The sequence below is a fragment of the Coffea arabica genome, chromosome 4c (genome assembly GCF_036785885.1).
Source record: "Coffea arabica cultivar ET-39 chromosome 4c, Coffea Arabica ET-39 HiFi, whole genome shotgun sequence".
Taxonomy (NCBI): domain Eukaryota; kingdom Viridiplantae; phylum Streptophyta; class Magnoliopsida; order Gentianales; family Rubiaceae; genus Coffea; species Coffea arabica.
In genome coordinates this window covers 4,433,199-4,448,581 of record NC_092316.1, presented here as the reverse complement: position 1 = coordinate 4,448,581, position 15,383 = coordinate 4,433,199, and the positions used below count along the sequence as shown (strand labels likewise).

At 37.1% G+C, this 15,383-nt stretch overlaps 1 protein-coding gene and 1 long non-coding RNA gene across 3 annotated transcripts; both read left to right on the top strand.

Annotated features, from left to right (window-relative positions):
- Positions 1–4,236: 4,236 nt before the first annotated feature.
- LOC140005166 (uncharacterized) lies at positions 4,237–7,638 on the top strand. Of its 2 annotated transcripts, XR_011812934.1 has the most exons (4): positions 4,237–6,174; positions 6,275–6,448; positions 6,520–6,570; positions 7,007–7,638. It is a non-coding gene; the product is annotated as an uncharacterized lncRNA (long non-coding RNA). The 2 variants fall into 2 exon arrangements; XR_011812933.1 differs by having other exon boundaries at positions 6,520–7,638.
- Positions 7,639–9,991: 2,353 nt separating this feature from the next.
- Positions 9,992–13,800, top strand: LOC113739673 (calnexin homolog). The gene is made up of 6 exons (XM_027266956.2): positions 9,992–10,285; positions 10,397–10,466; positions 11,819–12,945; positions 13,033–13,104; positions 13,199–13,312; positions 13,422–13,800. The coding sequence occupies exons 1-6, from the start codon at positions 10,190–10,192 to the stop codon at positions 13,566–13,568; spliced, it is 1,626 nt and encodes a 541-aa protein (XP_027122757.1). The 5' UTR covers positions 9,992–10,189; the 3' UTR covers positions 13,569–13,800.
- The last annotated feature ends 1,583 nt before the right edge of the window (positions 13,801–15,383 follow it).

Genomic DNA, 15,383 nt, shown 5'->3' with positions numbered 1-15,383 from the left:
GGCCACTCAATCTACTACTCCAAATCTCAGGATATGTCATCATATTTTACTATTTTTTTTCAAAAAAAAAAGTAAATTTCATTAACGAGATTAGGGCTGCAAACGAGCCGAGCCGAGTCGAGCTTTGAGCTAATCGAGCCGAGACTCGATTAAATTTTACCAAGCTCGAACTCGAGCTCGACGAGCCGGCAAATTTCGAGCTCGAGCTCGACTCGAATCAAGTCGAGCCGAGCTCGAGCTCGAAAAAAAATAAAAAATAATTATTTTATTTTTTTAAAAAAAATAAAATAATATTTTTTTCTTAATAAAAAATAAAATATTAAGGATATATACGTAATTTTACTATAAAAATAAAAAATAAAAAAATATATATATATAATATACGTAATTTTATTATTAAATAAAAATAAAAAATATATATATATACCCAAACTCGCGAGCTAACGAGTTTAATATTTTGAGGTCGGGCTCGAGCTCGAGTTTGACTCGAGCTGGCTCGAGCTCGACTCGAGCTCGATTAATAACGAGCTCGACTCGAGCTTGACTCGAGCGGCTCGCGAGCGGCTCGATTCGTTTGCAGCCCTAAACGAGATTATTAGAAATCGTTTAGCATAATTTGATTTACATTACAAATACTGCACTAATAGAGGTTAAACATGTACAAGAAATAACATACCTATAAAAATTTGAAAAATTATGAACATATCTGAAAAATATTTAAAAATTTTCAGAATATCTTCTAATAAGATGAATTGCTACAATTCCCTTCTCTATATATCACAATCATCAAATCTACTAATTAACTGCTTTAAGATCCAATAATGATGATGAAATCTGTCGAGATAAACTTAAGATCTTAAAAATTTTCAGATTTAACAATCATATCTAATAATAAATAAGAAAAAATTACATAATAATTATTAGGAACTCCTGGGAGAGCAAAAAAAAATTACTCATTAGGAACTCCTAGAGGAGAAATAGAGAACTCCAACAAAAAATACTTTAGGTGAATTTTTATTAGAAAAATAAAATAAAAAAGGAATTTACGGAAAGAGAGACCATGATAGTCTCCCTCTCGAAGAGAAATGCCTTTTGAGAAGGAGAAGAAATAGAGTGAAGAAGTTGGTGAGGGGAAGAAGTAGTTTTAGAGGCCCGGTTTGAACGCCCTATCACATATTTTACCATTTTGGTAAGGATTGCGGGTACAAGAGAATCAAGAAGTAGTTTTAGGGGAAGAAGTAGTTTTAGAGGCCCTTGGTAATGTTAAGTCATGAGCAAAATTTTAGGCTGAATTATATTTTTGGACCCTTAAACTATAGATTCATTTCTACTTTAGCCATTCAACTTAATTTTTTGGAAATTTTACCCTAGGGCCGGGTATGCAATTCATCCATTTTAAGTTTTAAATCTCAACTTTAGACACTTTATACTCTAAAATATGAAATTCAGCCCATAAAATTGTCAAATCTAACAGAATAAGACATAAGTGGCGCTCATAGTTGAAACATTGGGATGACTTTTACACTTTGGGTGGTAAGGCATCTAAAGTTGAAATTTGAGAACCAAAATGGGACAGATTTCATACTTGGAGTACTAAAGTGAAAGTGCTTAAGGGTCCAAAGTGAAATTTAACCAAAATTTTAAACCATGGTTGAAGCAATGAAACATGTTGGAGCTTCCCGGACGGACATCTCCAGAGCCAAAGAGAACTGGAACCTCATCATTGAATGGGATTTTTCCCACAAATATTTTTATGGGAATCAGCCTTCTTGTACATGACAGATGATAGTATAGACTATAGATAATGTATTTCTGCAATGTTTCGGTAGCTGCTGCGCTTCCACCCAATGTAAGCTTCCCTTCATTTAAGGAAAAAAAAAATCCACAAAGCTATATATAGTCACCCATGTTTTTAAGATGGGCAAATTATCTGATTGGCCCTTTAACTCTTTGTCCAGGTAAAATTAAGCCTCTCAACTATTTTTTGATGACTTTAAGCCCTTGAACCTGCAAAAGTGGAAAATCGTGGCCCTTTTACCCAATTTCTCCGGTTTTGCAACCGGAGGACCAATTCACACGCATGCAAGTGTGCTTCTTCAAAGGGCATTTTTGTCCGCCTGTTCTAAACAAAAAGGGCACAACTCCTTCCTCCTTCTTCTTCTTCTTTTCTTTCTTCTTTCTTCTTCCCGCTGCCTCTGTTTTGCTCTGTGCCGCCGCCCGTGCTCGCCGCCAGCTCCAAATCGATCTCGCGCTTCGCTCTCCCCACCACCAGCTCGACATCACTCCAGACGCCACCTCTGCCCCAGCTAAACTCTTCCGCCACCAGATCTGCTGCTCCCACGAACCCCCTGCATCTGCTGCTGCTCCTCTGCCGCTGACCAGTCGCGCGCCGCCATCTCACCAGCAACCCCAGCCGGCCGCGCCCCAGCCTCTGTGCCGCCGCCGCTCACTCCCAAAGCCACAGTCGCGAGCCCCCTCTCCCTTCGCGCGAGCAGCCCGCCGCCATTTCGCTCGACTGAGCCCATCGCACGCCATTAGAACAGGCGGACAAAAATGCCCTTTGAAGAAGCACACTTGCATGCGTGTGAATTGGTCCTCCGGTTGTAAAACCGGAGAAATTGGGTAAAAGGGCCACGATTTTCCACTTTTACAGGTTCAAGGGCTTAAAGTCATCAAAAAATAGTTGAGGGACTTAATTTTACCTGGACAAAGAGTTAAAGGGCCAATCAGATAATTTGCCCATTTAAGATTAATTTACAGTTTTCCCTACTTAGCACTATATAAAATCATCATAAGACACATTTCTGAATTCAAAGACATGATCAATATACCTTTACACGCATTTTATACGAAATTTATGTACTAATAAGTTTAGAGGTGTCAATCCCCTCTTCTGTCCACACTGGCCACTTCGTCTGTTTGTCAATTTTCTATATTCATTTAACTGTCATGCATGATTCTCTACTTATCCTATCCAGCATAGAACAAGGAATAGAATATATGTATATTGGCACTTCATAACACTCAAGAGATCATGGACAGTTTTGTGTTAGTTTTATGATTATGGAGTATATATGTCTTTCCCCCGTTGACATTAAAATGGTTCCCAAAGGTTACATATCTATGCACTGCCATAGGCCGGTAGAGATAAACCCAATCCTGCTTAGTACGCTGATTAAGACACCCAAAGAACATTCCAAGCCTTTGCAGTGATGCCTTTTTGTAAAGTCTGGTGTCCTATACAAGAACCCAGAACAATGCACAGAAGATCTGTAAGTAGCCAAAGAGAAATAGAGAATACTCGTTACAAGTATTAAAAGGTGGCGGCCTTGACCAGGGAGTGCGTTTTGGCGTCCTTGATGGTGGTCCAGGAACCTCACCATCAAAACCATAATATATGCGCAATAATCGTACTGTATTTGGCTGCATGACCACTAAATTAACATACTTCAGTGCATTCCAGACTGATTAATCCATATTTATGTGTTCAGCACTGGCACCGGTTGTCGTTTGTCGATCCCTTCGAATTCTTGATACATATAACCATGCAATGTTTCACGAATAACTGGATGTGAAGACTGCTAATGGCACTCAATTATAGTCTCATAGCTGAATCCTTGTGATATTGTGGAGGAAATTAGAGTCATCGGGGGGCAGGGCTCCCATTTCTCCTTCGAACGTAACCAAATGCGAAAGAAGAAAGAATTAATCTTTCCTACGCTGACAGTATATACATTGTGAGCGTTGGATGAATGACAACTATGTAAAATTTGAATTTAAAATTCAACTTTTGCACATAAGTCATGAATCAAACGGTGATAGTGTATGTAAGATTTACTTGAGAAGGAAATGACTACAAAAGTAAAAGTCGCGTTATTTTTTATTCCTTTTTAACTCGACCCTTGGTTGAGTTAAGAGTCGATTCTCTTATTCCCTCATAAGATTAAGCCGATGAAGGTTGATCTTTGGCATATAATAAAGACACATGGATCTATGAACTTTATCATCTTGAAGCTTTAATTAAGCTTTATAGACTTTTTGGGACAAGGAACAAAATGACACGTTGGCTTTGCCTGGTTTTACATGGCCTAAAACCACCACTAGCTGCAAGTGATCGAAAAAGTGATTCAAGATTGTGATGCAAGGCAAATTATATCAGCAATCAAGTGCAAACAGAGAACCATTTCGTAGGTATAAAAGCCCAGCCATGGTTAGTGCCAATGGCATAGCTGCGAGAAAACAATTCAATTAGAATTAATTTCCCAGATATGATTGGAGGAAACTTTCAGCTGCCCTCAAAGGCTTCCAGTATTCTACGTTATACAGCTATTGATAATGGCTAATAATGTTAGAATATGGTTGCCCGAGGGGGCAGGCTGAAAACTTGCTCCATTGACTCGGAAGGCTTACATTTTTGTTCTTTAACTCGATCGACCATCAAGCATCACTATTGGCGGGGCAGAAATTAATTCCAGTCGCCTCTTCAGTATCGTTTTTCCAGGGAAAAATGAACTTAACTTAATAAAATTTGCTTCCGCGGCTTATTTTATGTATTTGCACAGGAAAACTTGCATTTCTATTTGAGTTGAACTTGGGTGCAGGTATCAAGCTGGACTTATCAATACACATCAAGAATCACTTCCTGGAATGGAGAGCTATTCCTATATATGTTATTCCTAGGTAATTATGTGGTTTGAGTGATAACCCATATATGTAGTGTGACTGTTAAATTACATTATTCATCGTTATTTCTTGAACAAAACAAAGTGATGAAATTGTTAGAGGAATTAATTGCCTTCGTTACCATGATGAAGGCATGGCTTATTGAGACCAACCTAATCTCAACATTTCCATGTTAATACAGACAACCTAATCTGTTGTTCGAGTCATATAATACTGGTACATACCTAGAAAAAGGGCTAATCAAGCTCCTTTGGCCCGAAAGTGATACTGGTTACTTATTGTTGACAACCTTTTACTACCATGTAACTAAGTAGTTATTGGAAGGTGAAGTCTCAATGTTTTGGCAGCAATAAGTGAACCGCTTAAAAAACAGGCAAATCCTAGTGTGGAAAAATTAGCAAGGAGGAAGCTTGAATTGTTAGGAAACTCTCTTGTTTTTTTCCACTTCCTCCAAAGTTAATTAGTTTGAGTATATATCAATTCCTTCCCCATCAAGTTAAGCCTAATTATTCCAACTTACACTTAGAAGTTCCAAAATAATAAACTCATTTCTTCTTGCTGTCCTCTCTGGATGATGAGTGGCCTGGCCAACTTTGTCGTCCTCGTCCAAGAAAACAATCTCTTATTGACGGCCCCTTCAAGGAGGTGGAGTATCTTCTATGCAGCATCACTTGTCAATACTTGATTGAAACTTGCTTCCACGGATTCACCTGATCTTTGTTATATATGTTTCCTGCATTGAAACTACTCCATGGAAAAACAAGGTCTTGTTTAGTTCTTTTAATAAAGAAAGCCACTAAGCCTTTGTTTTTATTAATTTTTTTCCTTGCATACCATGCCTGGAATATCAAGGGCATATTGCCTGGCTTCATGAATTTCTTGTACCCTGTGACGCGAGGAGCAGAAGCACATGTATTTTCATATAATATTTACTAAACAAAATTAGCTAGAACTCAAACTGCAAAGGAGTTTGTTGGAAAGAGCAAGGAAACTGCAGCCGGAGGGGGCATATTTTTCTACGTCGTTCAATCAATGAGGTTCACAAGATGCTATATATATGGAGGCAGCTCAAACCCTTTTCTCCCATCTCTCTTCTTCCTCTCTTCTTTTTTTTTTTTTTCATTTTCAAATAAAACATGCGTTAGTTAGTAGTAATGTATGGATTATCAAGAAGTGTTTGGTGATCCAAAGTCAGAAATTATTTTGAAACTAACACATTCTTGAGTTTATGCTAATTAAAATGACAGGAAATCGATCAGAAACTCAGCTTTCTCTGAACTCTCTCCCTCAACGGCTCTCCGTCTAGCTTACTAAACAATGGTGGCTTAGACGCTTGACGTAGGAGACGTTGAGGTGATGGTTCAGTAGAAGCTGATTTTCTTCATAGTTTTGAGTTGCACTGCTGCATCCACCCGGTGATAATATTATAGGGGTCATCATCAGTGTACGATAAAACAGATGGTAATGTGACACTAGCTGCGCACCAAGATGGTAACTTTTCAATTTGTGTGATATCTATAGTACAATTTTTGGACTAAGTCATGAGCTATAAAGTTGGTTTTTTTTCTGTTTTTGTTTTTAATATAACCAGACATTAGTGACTCAAAACCATGATCATCTGGGCATGCTGCGCTCCCAAAAACTCTCAAGAATCAGAATTAGTTTTAGAAGAAGTACTTCTAATGCTGACTTGTGTATATGAAGATCTGCACCATTTTATCACAGCCTTTGGAGGAAGCAGTTGCAGGAAGCCCATATATTGAAGGTATTCAATTTTTATTATCTTTTGTATTCAAGTTTTTCTTTCTTTTACTCTTTTTTTTTTTTTTTTTGTAGTTCTTTTCAGGAGCAATTACTTCTTTGGTCTCTGATCTTACATATTTACAGGTAGACTAACCATGCCCTCTTATCATATTAAGACAAAATAGGAAAAAAATTGCACATGTGGCTCATCATTCGATCTAGAAGTAAGTCTAATTTTCTGCCGTTTTATATCTTACACAACAGCCGATTTCACCATATTATATGATATAACCCGGAAAGATATGACGAATTAACAACTTTTTTTTTTTTTTGTTCATAAAACTGAAATCATCAGTTCAAATCCTTTGGTTATATATCCATCATTTGGAAACCCAATATGGTGCAATTAATAACGTATAGAAATATCATAAGGTGCTGATGCCATTCCATTTGCAACCTGTTTCTGATTTCTTAAATAATCAGCCTATAGTGCTATCTACTTACTCTCAGAATTTATTTTATAATTATTTCCTAAGGAAAAGAAAATTAGAATTATCGATCAGTACGTAAATTTGTGCAGAAGTACCTTATATTGCATGGCTAAATTGTCCACTCAGCCACTAACAGCTAAAAAAGAGTTTAATTTCACAAACCTGTGTTCGAATGGAACTTGGAGATCAAATGTGCCTGGGCAGGTCCTGAACAACGCAACTGATTGAAGAAACAATGGCAATCAGGAGTGCACCACCGGTTAAAGCAAAGTTGGAAGGGTGGAGATTCAGACAGATTGTAAAGCAGCAGTGGAGAGAATTATGTTGGGGAACACTGCTGATCCAAAGATTGGATCAATCCTGCATGATATTATCAGGTCAGGTGGTGCAGAGCGATTTTAGAGAGTGTTAGTTACTTCTCTTTTGCTCGAAGAGAGGGCAAACATGTTAGTCACAAGTTAGCAAACTATGCCGTTAACTTGATTAGTGAAATTAAGTGAAAGGACTCCTTCCCTCTCTGATTAGTTAATTTAGCTAGAGCAGATATATGTAGGAGCAGTTGCTCCAAATTAGCAACAGTTTTCGGTTTTTAAATAAAATATTATCGTTGGGAAAAAAAAAAAAGGAATGGAACTTGGAGAAGTAATTTACCCCACACTTACTATAAATCACTAGAGTTACTAGGGTTTGTTTCATGTTGTTGTCACCTGATACGTGCCAAGAAATTATAAAAAGAAATTAGCGCACTTGTCTATTTTAACCTTATCAACTTATTTTGGATAAGTTTCCTTTTTGCATTTATATATGTTGTTGGAGATTACTTGTACAGATCAGGGCGACATATATATAGATATATGTGTGTGCGCGCACGCGGCCTGGATACAACTCTGCACCGTGGAGTAGGCCGCTCTTCTAGTTTATCCCCGTCCGTTAATGAGGGCAAATTCGCCACCTTTTTTTATTATAAGATATGAGATGGATGCAAAATGTCAAGGGAAGTAAATGGATTATCCGCTTGTCATCTTCTGGTTATTGTCTTCAATCCTTATAATTCTACTCATAATCTACTACAAATCATCTTATCCTACATTTATAAAAACGAAAGAAATTGTGAATGTGTTGATTGGTGTTTGGCCATGCCAGCCTCCTCGATCCGACCAAGGAAATTGAAATTCCTTTTACGGCAGGCAATGGATAATGGATGTCCTCCGTCTTTCGCAAAAGAGGGCATCAAATCCACATTTGGTATGGTATTAAGAACATTTGTCAATCTTTGAAGCAACTTTTTTCCACTCAGTTGTGTCGTGTCGGATTGGCTAGTAAACATCAATTGCTGCGATAACTTTACAATTAAGAGAAAGTTTTCATAAATAGTAAATCTTTTCTACACTGACGGTGTATACACTATCATCATCGTTGGATTCATGACATGTGTGTAAATTCAAATTTTGCATAGTTGTCATTCATCCAACACTGAAAGTGTATACACTGTCAGTGTAAGAAAGATTAATGCTTTTATTTAAATTCTTTCTCGTTTACACAGGGCCAAGAAAGAGAGATATATATATATATATAGGCTAGGTATAAGTTGAGGATAGGAAATGTTGACTCACTCAATTTCATGTTGATAATTAGGCTCGATTAAGAAAATTCAATTTACAAGCATAGTTGTTGGATTAGTTGTGGTTGGATTCAACAATTCCTGCTTAATCATGTAAAAAGCTTTCTCAAGGTTATTGTGAATCGTAATCATTCTATTCCTCTTTCAGGTGAAGCCGTGGAAAAAGTTCCATCTTTATCAAATCAGTGGCGTGCCTCCATTCGTTAGAGAATAACTAAATAATCAAATGGACACCCAGTACTAGTGACAGACTGGATAAAAAGCCCACCAGACTCCGGAGTCCAAGTGCGATTTAATGTGTGTTAGTATGTGAATCTTGTTGCTCAAAAAAAAAATAAAATTTTTTTTTTTTGTAACATGTGTTAGCAGAATGATCCTAAATCATCAAAGTGAGATGTTGCACCAATGTTATGTACGAATACTTTTCGAGGGCCCAAAAATTTATTGTTCAATATGCATGTGACAGTTGTATTTACCTTAATTATAAAGAACAGAATTTTATCAAAGAGAATTTAAAAAAAAAAAAAAAGTAAAAGAACCTTATTATAATCTTAAAAATGATATATCTAACTCCACCTATTACAAATTGAACCTATTACAAATTGTGGGTTTAAGGTGTTATTCGTTCATTCATTGTGACTTTCTATGAGGTCATATTACTTCTTTTTAATTACTGGGAAATTGGAATTTCTTCAGGGAACGATTACAGGTGCTAGCGAGTCGAGCTGGTCGCAAGCTGTTCATGAGTGGCTCAAGTTCGAGCTACTTGTTCAGTTATTACAAATCTCAAGTTGCGCGAGTTTGAGTTCTCTTGTAATATATTTCTTTTAATTATAAAATGACCGCTATGTATTTATATTTACACAAAATTTGAATTTTTGTTAAGAGCATTCAAACTCGATAAGACTCGAGAAGAAGCTCGAGTTTTATCAAGTCGAGTTTGAGTTTATATACTATCCTTGTGAATCAAGTCAAGTTACAAGTTCTCTTACTCAATCGTGTAGAGCTGAAGCTCAAATAGTTTAGGAATTCAATGAATTTGAACTTGAGTATGAGCACTACTCAATCTCGACTCGACTTGTCACCAACCCTACAATTGTTGAATTTAATCCTTCCTTCTTTGGGTGACAAATCATAATTTTTTTTTTTGTTTTGTGATTGAAAAGGGGAATTATACATTTCTTGAAGGAGTAAGTAGGAATGTTCTGTTCTCACCAGAAAAGATCAAGTCAAGCAAGCTAAAAACAGTGGCCCTACACATTGGTCGGATCAACCCATTTCGAACGGTGGATCTAATTCCACTGCATCACGACTACTAATCTCGTCACTACTAATTACGTGTCATTTTTTCATTCGCCCACCTCACGTGGCTCCAAATATCATTGGCTGAAACCACTGAGCCTCCGTGCTTTCCACGATCTACGTATATATATTTAGATATAAACTAAAAATCTCCTAATTATCAGTCGAAGCTCTCACTTTGCCTCTCTCTAGGCCAGGATACAGAGCTTCTGGAGACTTCTTCTCATCTCCTTCTCTTTATTTTTCTCTTCAACCCGTAATAATCGATCGGCTCGGCATTAATTTCGAATTTCGTTATTGAGTTCTTTTCTTTTTCCTGAGAATTTTTTTGGAAATTTGGTGGTAAATAATGGAAAGAATGAAGCGAAAACCTAATCTGCGGTATTTGCTGCTGATGCTTGTTGTCGGATGCTTTTTCTCGGAGCTCAAGGCGTCGTCTAATTCTGTAAGTGTTGAATATGTGAATGTATGATTGAGTTTTTTGAGGTTCTAGCATTGGATCTGGTTTGGAAGTATGAATTTTTCTGTGTAACAGCTTTCTTGTTTATTTTTTCAGGAATTTTACGAGTCGTTTGAGGAGGCAATCGAGGGGAGATGGGTTGTTTCTCAGAAGGAGGATTATAAAGGTAAAATTTTCTTTATTGGATCTGTTTTTGAATTTCTCGGTTTTAATTTCAAAGTTTATTTGTCATTCAGCTGTTTGATTTCAGTAAATATAGTTTGTGCAGTCTTGTTTTTGCAAATTTTTTTTTCCGAATTTGTATGATTTGAATCTTTTGAGGTGGATGGAAGTGCCTGATGTTTAACTTGAGATAGTGCTATTAGATGTTGAATTTGTATGTTGTTCTGTTTGTACATGTTTAGTAGACCATGAGCCGTGGGCTTGGCTGGCATGATCACTTTGTTAGGATTAATCATTAGTGGATCTTTGACTTCTTAAAGAGCTAACTTTTAATTGTTTTGAGTGAAATTGAGATTACGTGCAGCTGTTTTTATAGTCCTCTTACCTGCAATTGTGTTGTACAATTAAAAATATTTTTTATGCTGGACTTTAATGGATTTGAGTTGCATTTTTAGCACTTGTTAGGAGGATTATTTGCCGACTGTGTGCAGATTTATGCCCTTGGATACTAGTGTAATAGTGCATTCAAAGATTCTAAAGATATTGTCATTAAAGCTCCACAAAAATGAAAATTGACATTGCAACACATGATAACTTGTGGCATGTCGTGGCTTGATGGTTTTAAGTTTATCCAACATTGGCACAGCTCTTTATACGAATTACACACACTAGAAATCATTCCAGAAAAATGGAACCTTGTTTTTCTGTTTGTTTTGGTTTGGGGGAGGGCGGAAGAAGCAACCTTTATTCTCTATGGTTCTGGGTTTAGATAGATAAAAATTTAATTGTTCCTTCAAATTTTAATCTGAATTAAACTTGATGTGAATTTGACTAGTCTGATCCCTGAAAGCTGCTCACAAATTTGCATGGACTAGCATTGGTTTGTTAGTCATAGCTGTATATAAACCAAGCTAGGAAGATTTAGTGAGTCCTGAGCATCTATCCAAGGCATAACTGCTGGCTTGAAAATTTGTACTGTAGTAATCAAGAATACAATACTTTGTGCTTACCCATGAAGTTTAAATTTATGGGCCTGTGCTCGTTTTGATGTATACATGTATTTATTGAGAACAGTGTGAAAACAATTGTCTGCCTGTCCCAACACAAGTTGCTTGTCTCATTGAAGCCAGGCGTGTTTTGTTATTTGTTGTTTCCTGTTCTGATAAAAATTGTTTGTCTCATTGGAAGCAAGGCATAGTATGTTCTCTGCAGTGTAGTAGTTTATCTAATTAATTCTGTTGCTAGTAGTTATAGAAGCCTTACAAAGTGGCATTGGCATTAGCTCTTTGGACAATGTTGTTAGGTAGCTCTCCTATTTTATACTTGCTCTTAACTGATGAGTTTTTGGCTGCATAGGTGTATGGAAACGTGAAAAGAGTGAGGGACATGATGATTATGGGCTTCTTGTCAGTGAGAAGGCAAAGAAGTATGCTATCGTAAAGGAGCTGGATGAGCCTGCTGATCTTAAGGATGGAACTGTTGTCCTCCAGTATGAAGTTCGCCTTCAGGAAGGATTGGAATGTGGTGGTGCCTATCTTAAGTACCTTCGACCCCAGGATGCTGGGTGGACGTCCAAGGAATTTGATAATGAATCTCCATACTCCATTATGTTTGGACCTGATAAATGTGGAGCCACGAACAAGGTTCATTTCATCTTGAAGCATAAGAACCCCAAGACTGGAGAGTTCATTGAGCACCATCTTAAGTTTCCACCCTCTGTTCCTTCTGACAAATTAACTCATATCTACACTGCCATTTTGAAACCTGACAATGAGTTGCGGATCTTGATTGATGGAGAGGAGAAGAAGAAGGCAGACTTTCTCTCAGCTGAAGATTTTGAACCACCACTTATCCCTTCCAAGACAATTCCTGATCCAGATGATAAGAAGCCTGAGGACTGGGATGAGAGGGCCAAGATTCCAGACCCTGATGCCACAAAGCCAGATGACTGGGATGAGGATGCACCACTTGAAATTGTGGATGAGGATGCTGTAAAGCCTGAAGGGTGGTTGGATGATGAGCCTGAGGAGATTGATGATCCTGAGGCAACAAAACCAGAAGACTGGGATGATGAAGAGGATGGTGAGTGGGAGGCTCCCAAAATTGACAACCCCAAGTGTGCTGAAGGCCCTGGTTGTGGTGAGTGGAAGAGACCAATGAAGAGGAATCCTGCTTATAAGGGAAAATGGCATGCACCAATGATTGATAATCCCAATTACAAGGGTATTTGGAAGCCACAGGAAATACCAAATCCAAGCTACTTTGAGCTTGATAGGCCTGATTTTGAGCCTATTGCTGCTATCGGCATTGAGATTTGGACAATGCAAGATGGTATCTTGTTTGATAACATTCTGATAGCAAGTGATGAAAAGGTTGCAGAATCATACCGAACAACTACTTGGAAGCCAAAGTTTGAGGTAGAGAAAGAAAAACAGAAGGCTGAAGAAGCAGCTGCAGATACAGGTGCTCTTAAAGGCTTCCAGGTAACTGATTGTACTGCCTGTTTGTTCATTATTTTCTGTATATGCATTGCTGCTTGCCTCTCATATCAGTGTTTGAATAATTTACAGAAGACAGTCTTTGATCTCCTCTACAAGGTTGCAGACCTCCCTTTCTTGGGCGAACACAAGCTCAAAGTCTTGGTGAGTCATGGGCTCATGTTATGTGCTGTTTTATAATTCTTTGAATTTGGATTGTGTGTGTGGCTAAAGCATATATGCGTTTATATTGTTGCAGGATCTTCTTGAAAAAGCTGAGAAACAGCCAAACCTCACAATTGGTGTTATCATCTCGATCATAGTTGTTATCTTCACACTTCTGTTGAAGATCATCTTTGGCGGGAAGAAGCCTGTGAGTCTTGAGCAATTCTTTTATTCATTTCATTCTCTTGATAGTAAAAAGTCTCTGCTTATTGGAGCCTTTCTGTGGCTCATCATATGTTGAATTGCTTTATCTGTAGGCTAGAGCTAGGGAGGAGCCAGAGAAGACTGATGCTCCCGAGTCTTCAAGTAATCAAGAAACCACTGAAGAGACCACTGAAGAGAAGGAAGAGCCAAATGAGGATGCAGGTGCTGCACCACGTAGGAGGATCAGGCGTGATAACTGAGAACTGTGTCGGATGCTCCGGGGGGGCAGACTAAACACTTTTTTGGCTTTAGATATTTGGGTTTAGTTCTTTTGCAGTGTTGAAATATTCACTCATCGGAATCTTGAGTTTTTCCCTAGGATTATTTTGACAGTCAATGTATGACTATGTATATGAGACTATTGGATTGGGATCAGCGGGTTGCTTTCCTACGTAGAGAGGTCATGAATTTCACATGATTTAAGTTTTTTAATTGCTGACGTATTTTGGCAGATCCACCACTGAGTTCCGTCGAGTCTCAATAATATCGGGATTAGCCTATGTTGATTAGCCCATTCCCTCGTTGGAATTGGAACTGAAACAAGCTATGCATTTGATAGCTTCAGTTGCCGTTGTGCCAGAGGGCGGTGTTGCACAACTGATAGGATCTTTGTGGTGGTTAGTAACGATCACAAGTTGCTAAGCTCTGCATGAGACAGTTGGTTCGAACTGCCAATCTTTAAATACTTCTTCCATTTTACTTTAATAGTTCTGAATTTTTTTTTAACACAGTTTAAGAAAAAGTAGTTAACTTTGTTGAAACAATCAATTTAGCTAGTTATTTTCTTAAAATATTTTCACATTAATTAGAGTACAAAATTTAAAATCATATTCTTTTATTGAAGTTTCATTAGAAAAATTGTGGGAATATGGATGGTTCTGAAAAGTTTCATTACAATTTTTGTAAAATTTTAACATCACCATACTTTTTAATAACTTGGACTAACATGGAAACAATTACTAGGTAATTCAGTTTTGGGTGTTTTAAATCTGTATTTGCTAAACATGATGTTCCCTGTAACATTTTAGTATGATTAAGTTTGGAAAGTCCGATTTTTATCACCAATTTGTAGTACTTTGTGAAATTGAATTCAACTGAAAAAGAAACCTAAACAGATTAATGGAATACATATAAATTTCGAATTGCCAATTGAAAGATTCAATGAGGTGAATGTAAAATAGATTTTCAATCTGCCTTTAAGTTTTTCTACAAGAAAGAACTTAATCGAACGAAATGTTACTTTTGAAGTAGATTTGCTAAACTCTCTTGTAAATTTCAATAAGATGCATAATCCGTGCCAAAATATGGCATCCGGATGTTCTAGTAGGAGAAGATCCCTCTACTTTGAGAAAAATGGTATAGACTTCTTTGCAGAATCTTAAAATACAATTATTATTTCATCCACTTTTGTTTTAGGCTGAGGCATATATGCCATATTTGCCTCAACCTTAATCAACCCCTATATAGGCTGAGGCATATATTTAGCCTCCTGCCAATCCCTAGATAAACCATGTATATCTTAGAAATATCTAGATCTATTTCGTTTCGACACTGTTTCTAATGTATAAATTCTTAAAAGTTATTTTTCCCTTTTTTTTTTGGTTTTTTATGTTGCTTTTCTAAGTATACTATCGATTGTTACAGGAAGAAACACATAATTTTGAATTCGACATCTTGGAAAACAGTTGAAGCTGGTAATATTCATTTGTGGTTTACTCTTTATGTTGTAAGCCATATTATTCTTTTCCTACAAACTTCTCTGATCTAATTTGATCTTCTTTTTTTTTTTTTTTTTTTTTTTGTTATTCAGGTTTTTGTCAAAGAAAGGATAAAAGGGGAAGGGGAAAGGGGAGAATTTCGTCTGGAATTTTGCGTTTCTAGGTTTATTGCGTGTATCAAAATAAATTAGTTGTTAGTATGTTTTTCTGTTCGCTAATGTTTTTTCTTCCGTGGGTAGTGAACATGATGAGCCTGTTATTGGAACTTTCTCAAGATTAGGAAAACTTTCTGACGAA

What these genes read in the sequence shown, in the direction of transcription:
- LOC113739673 (XM_027266956.2), top strand. Translation starts at nt 10,190, where the DNA reads ATGGAAAGAATGAAGCGAAAACCTAATCTGCGGTATTTGCTGCTGATG. An exon ending in TCAAGGCGTCGTCTAATTCT is followed by an intron (nt 10,286 to 10,396) that starts GTAAGTGTTGAA and finishes TTATTTTTTCAG; the next exon opens with GAATTTTACGAGTCGTTTGA. An exon ending in GTGCTCTTAAAGGCTTCCAG is followed by an intron (nt 12,946 to 13,032) that starts GTAACTGATTGT and finishes AATAATTTACAG; the next exon opens with AAGACAGTCTTTGATCTCCT.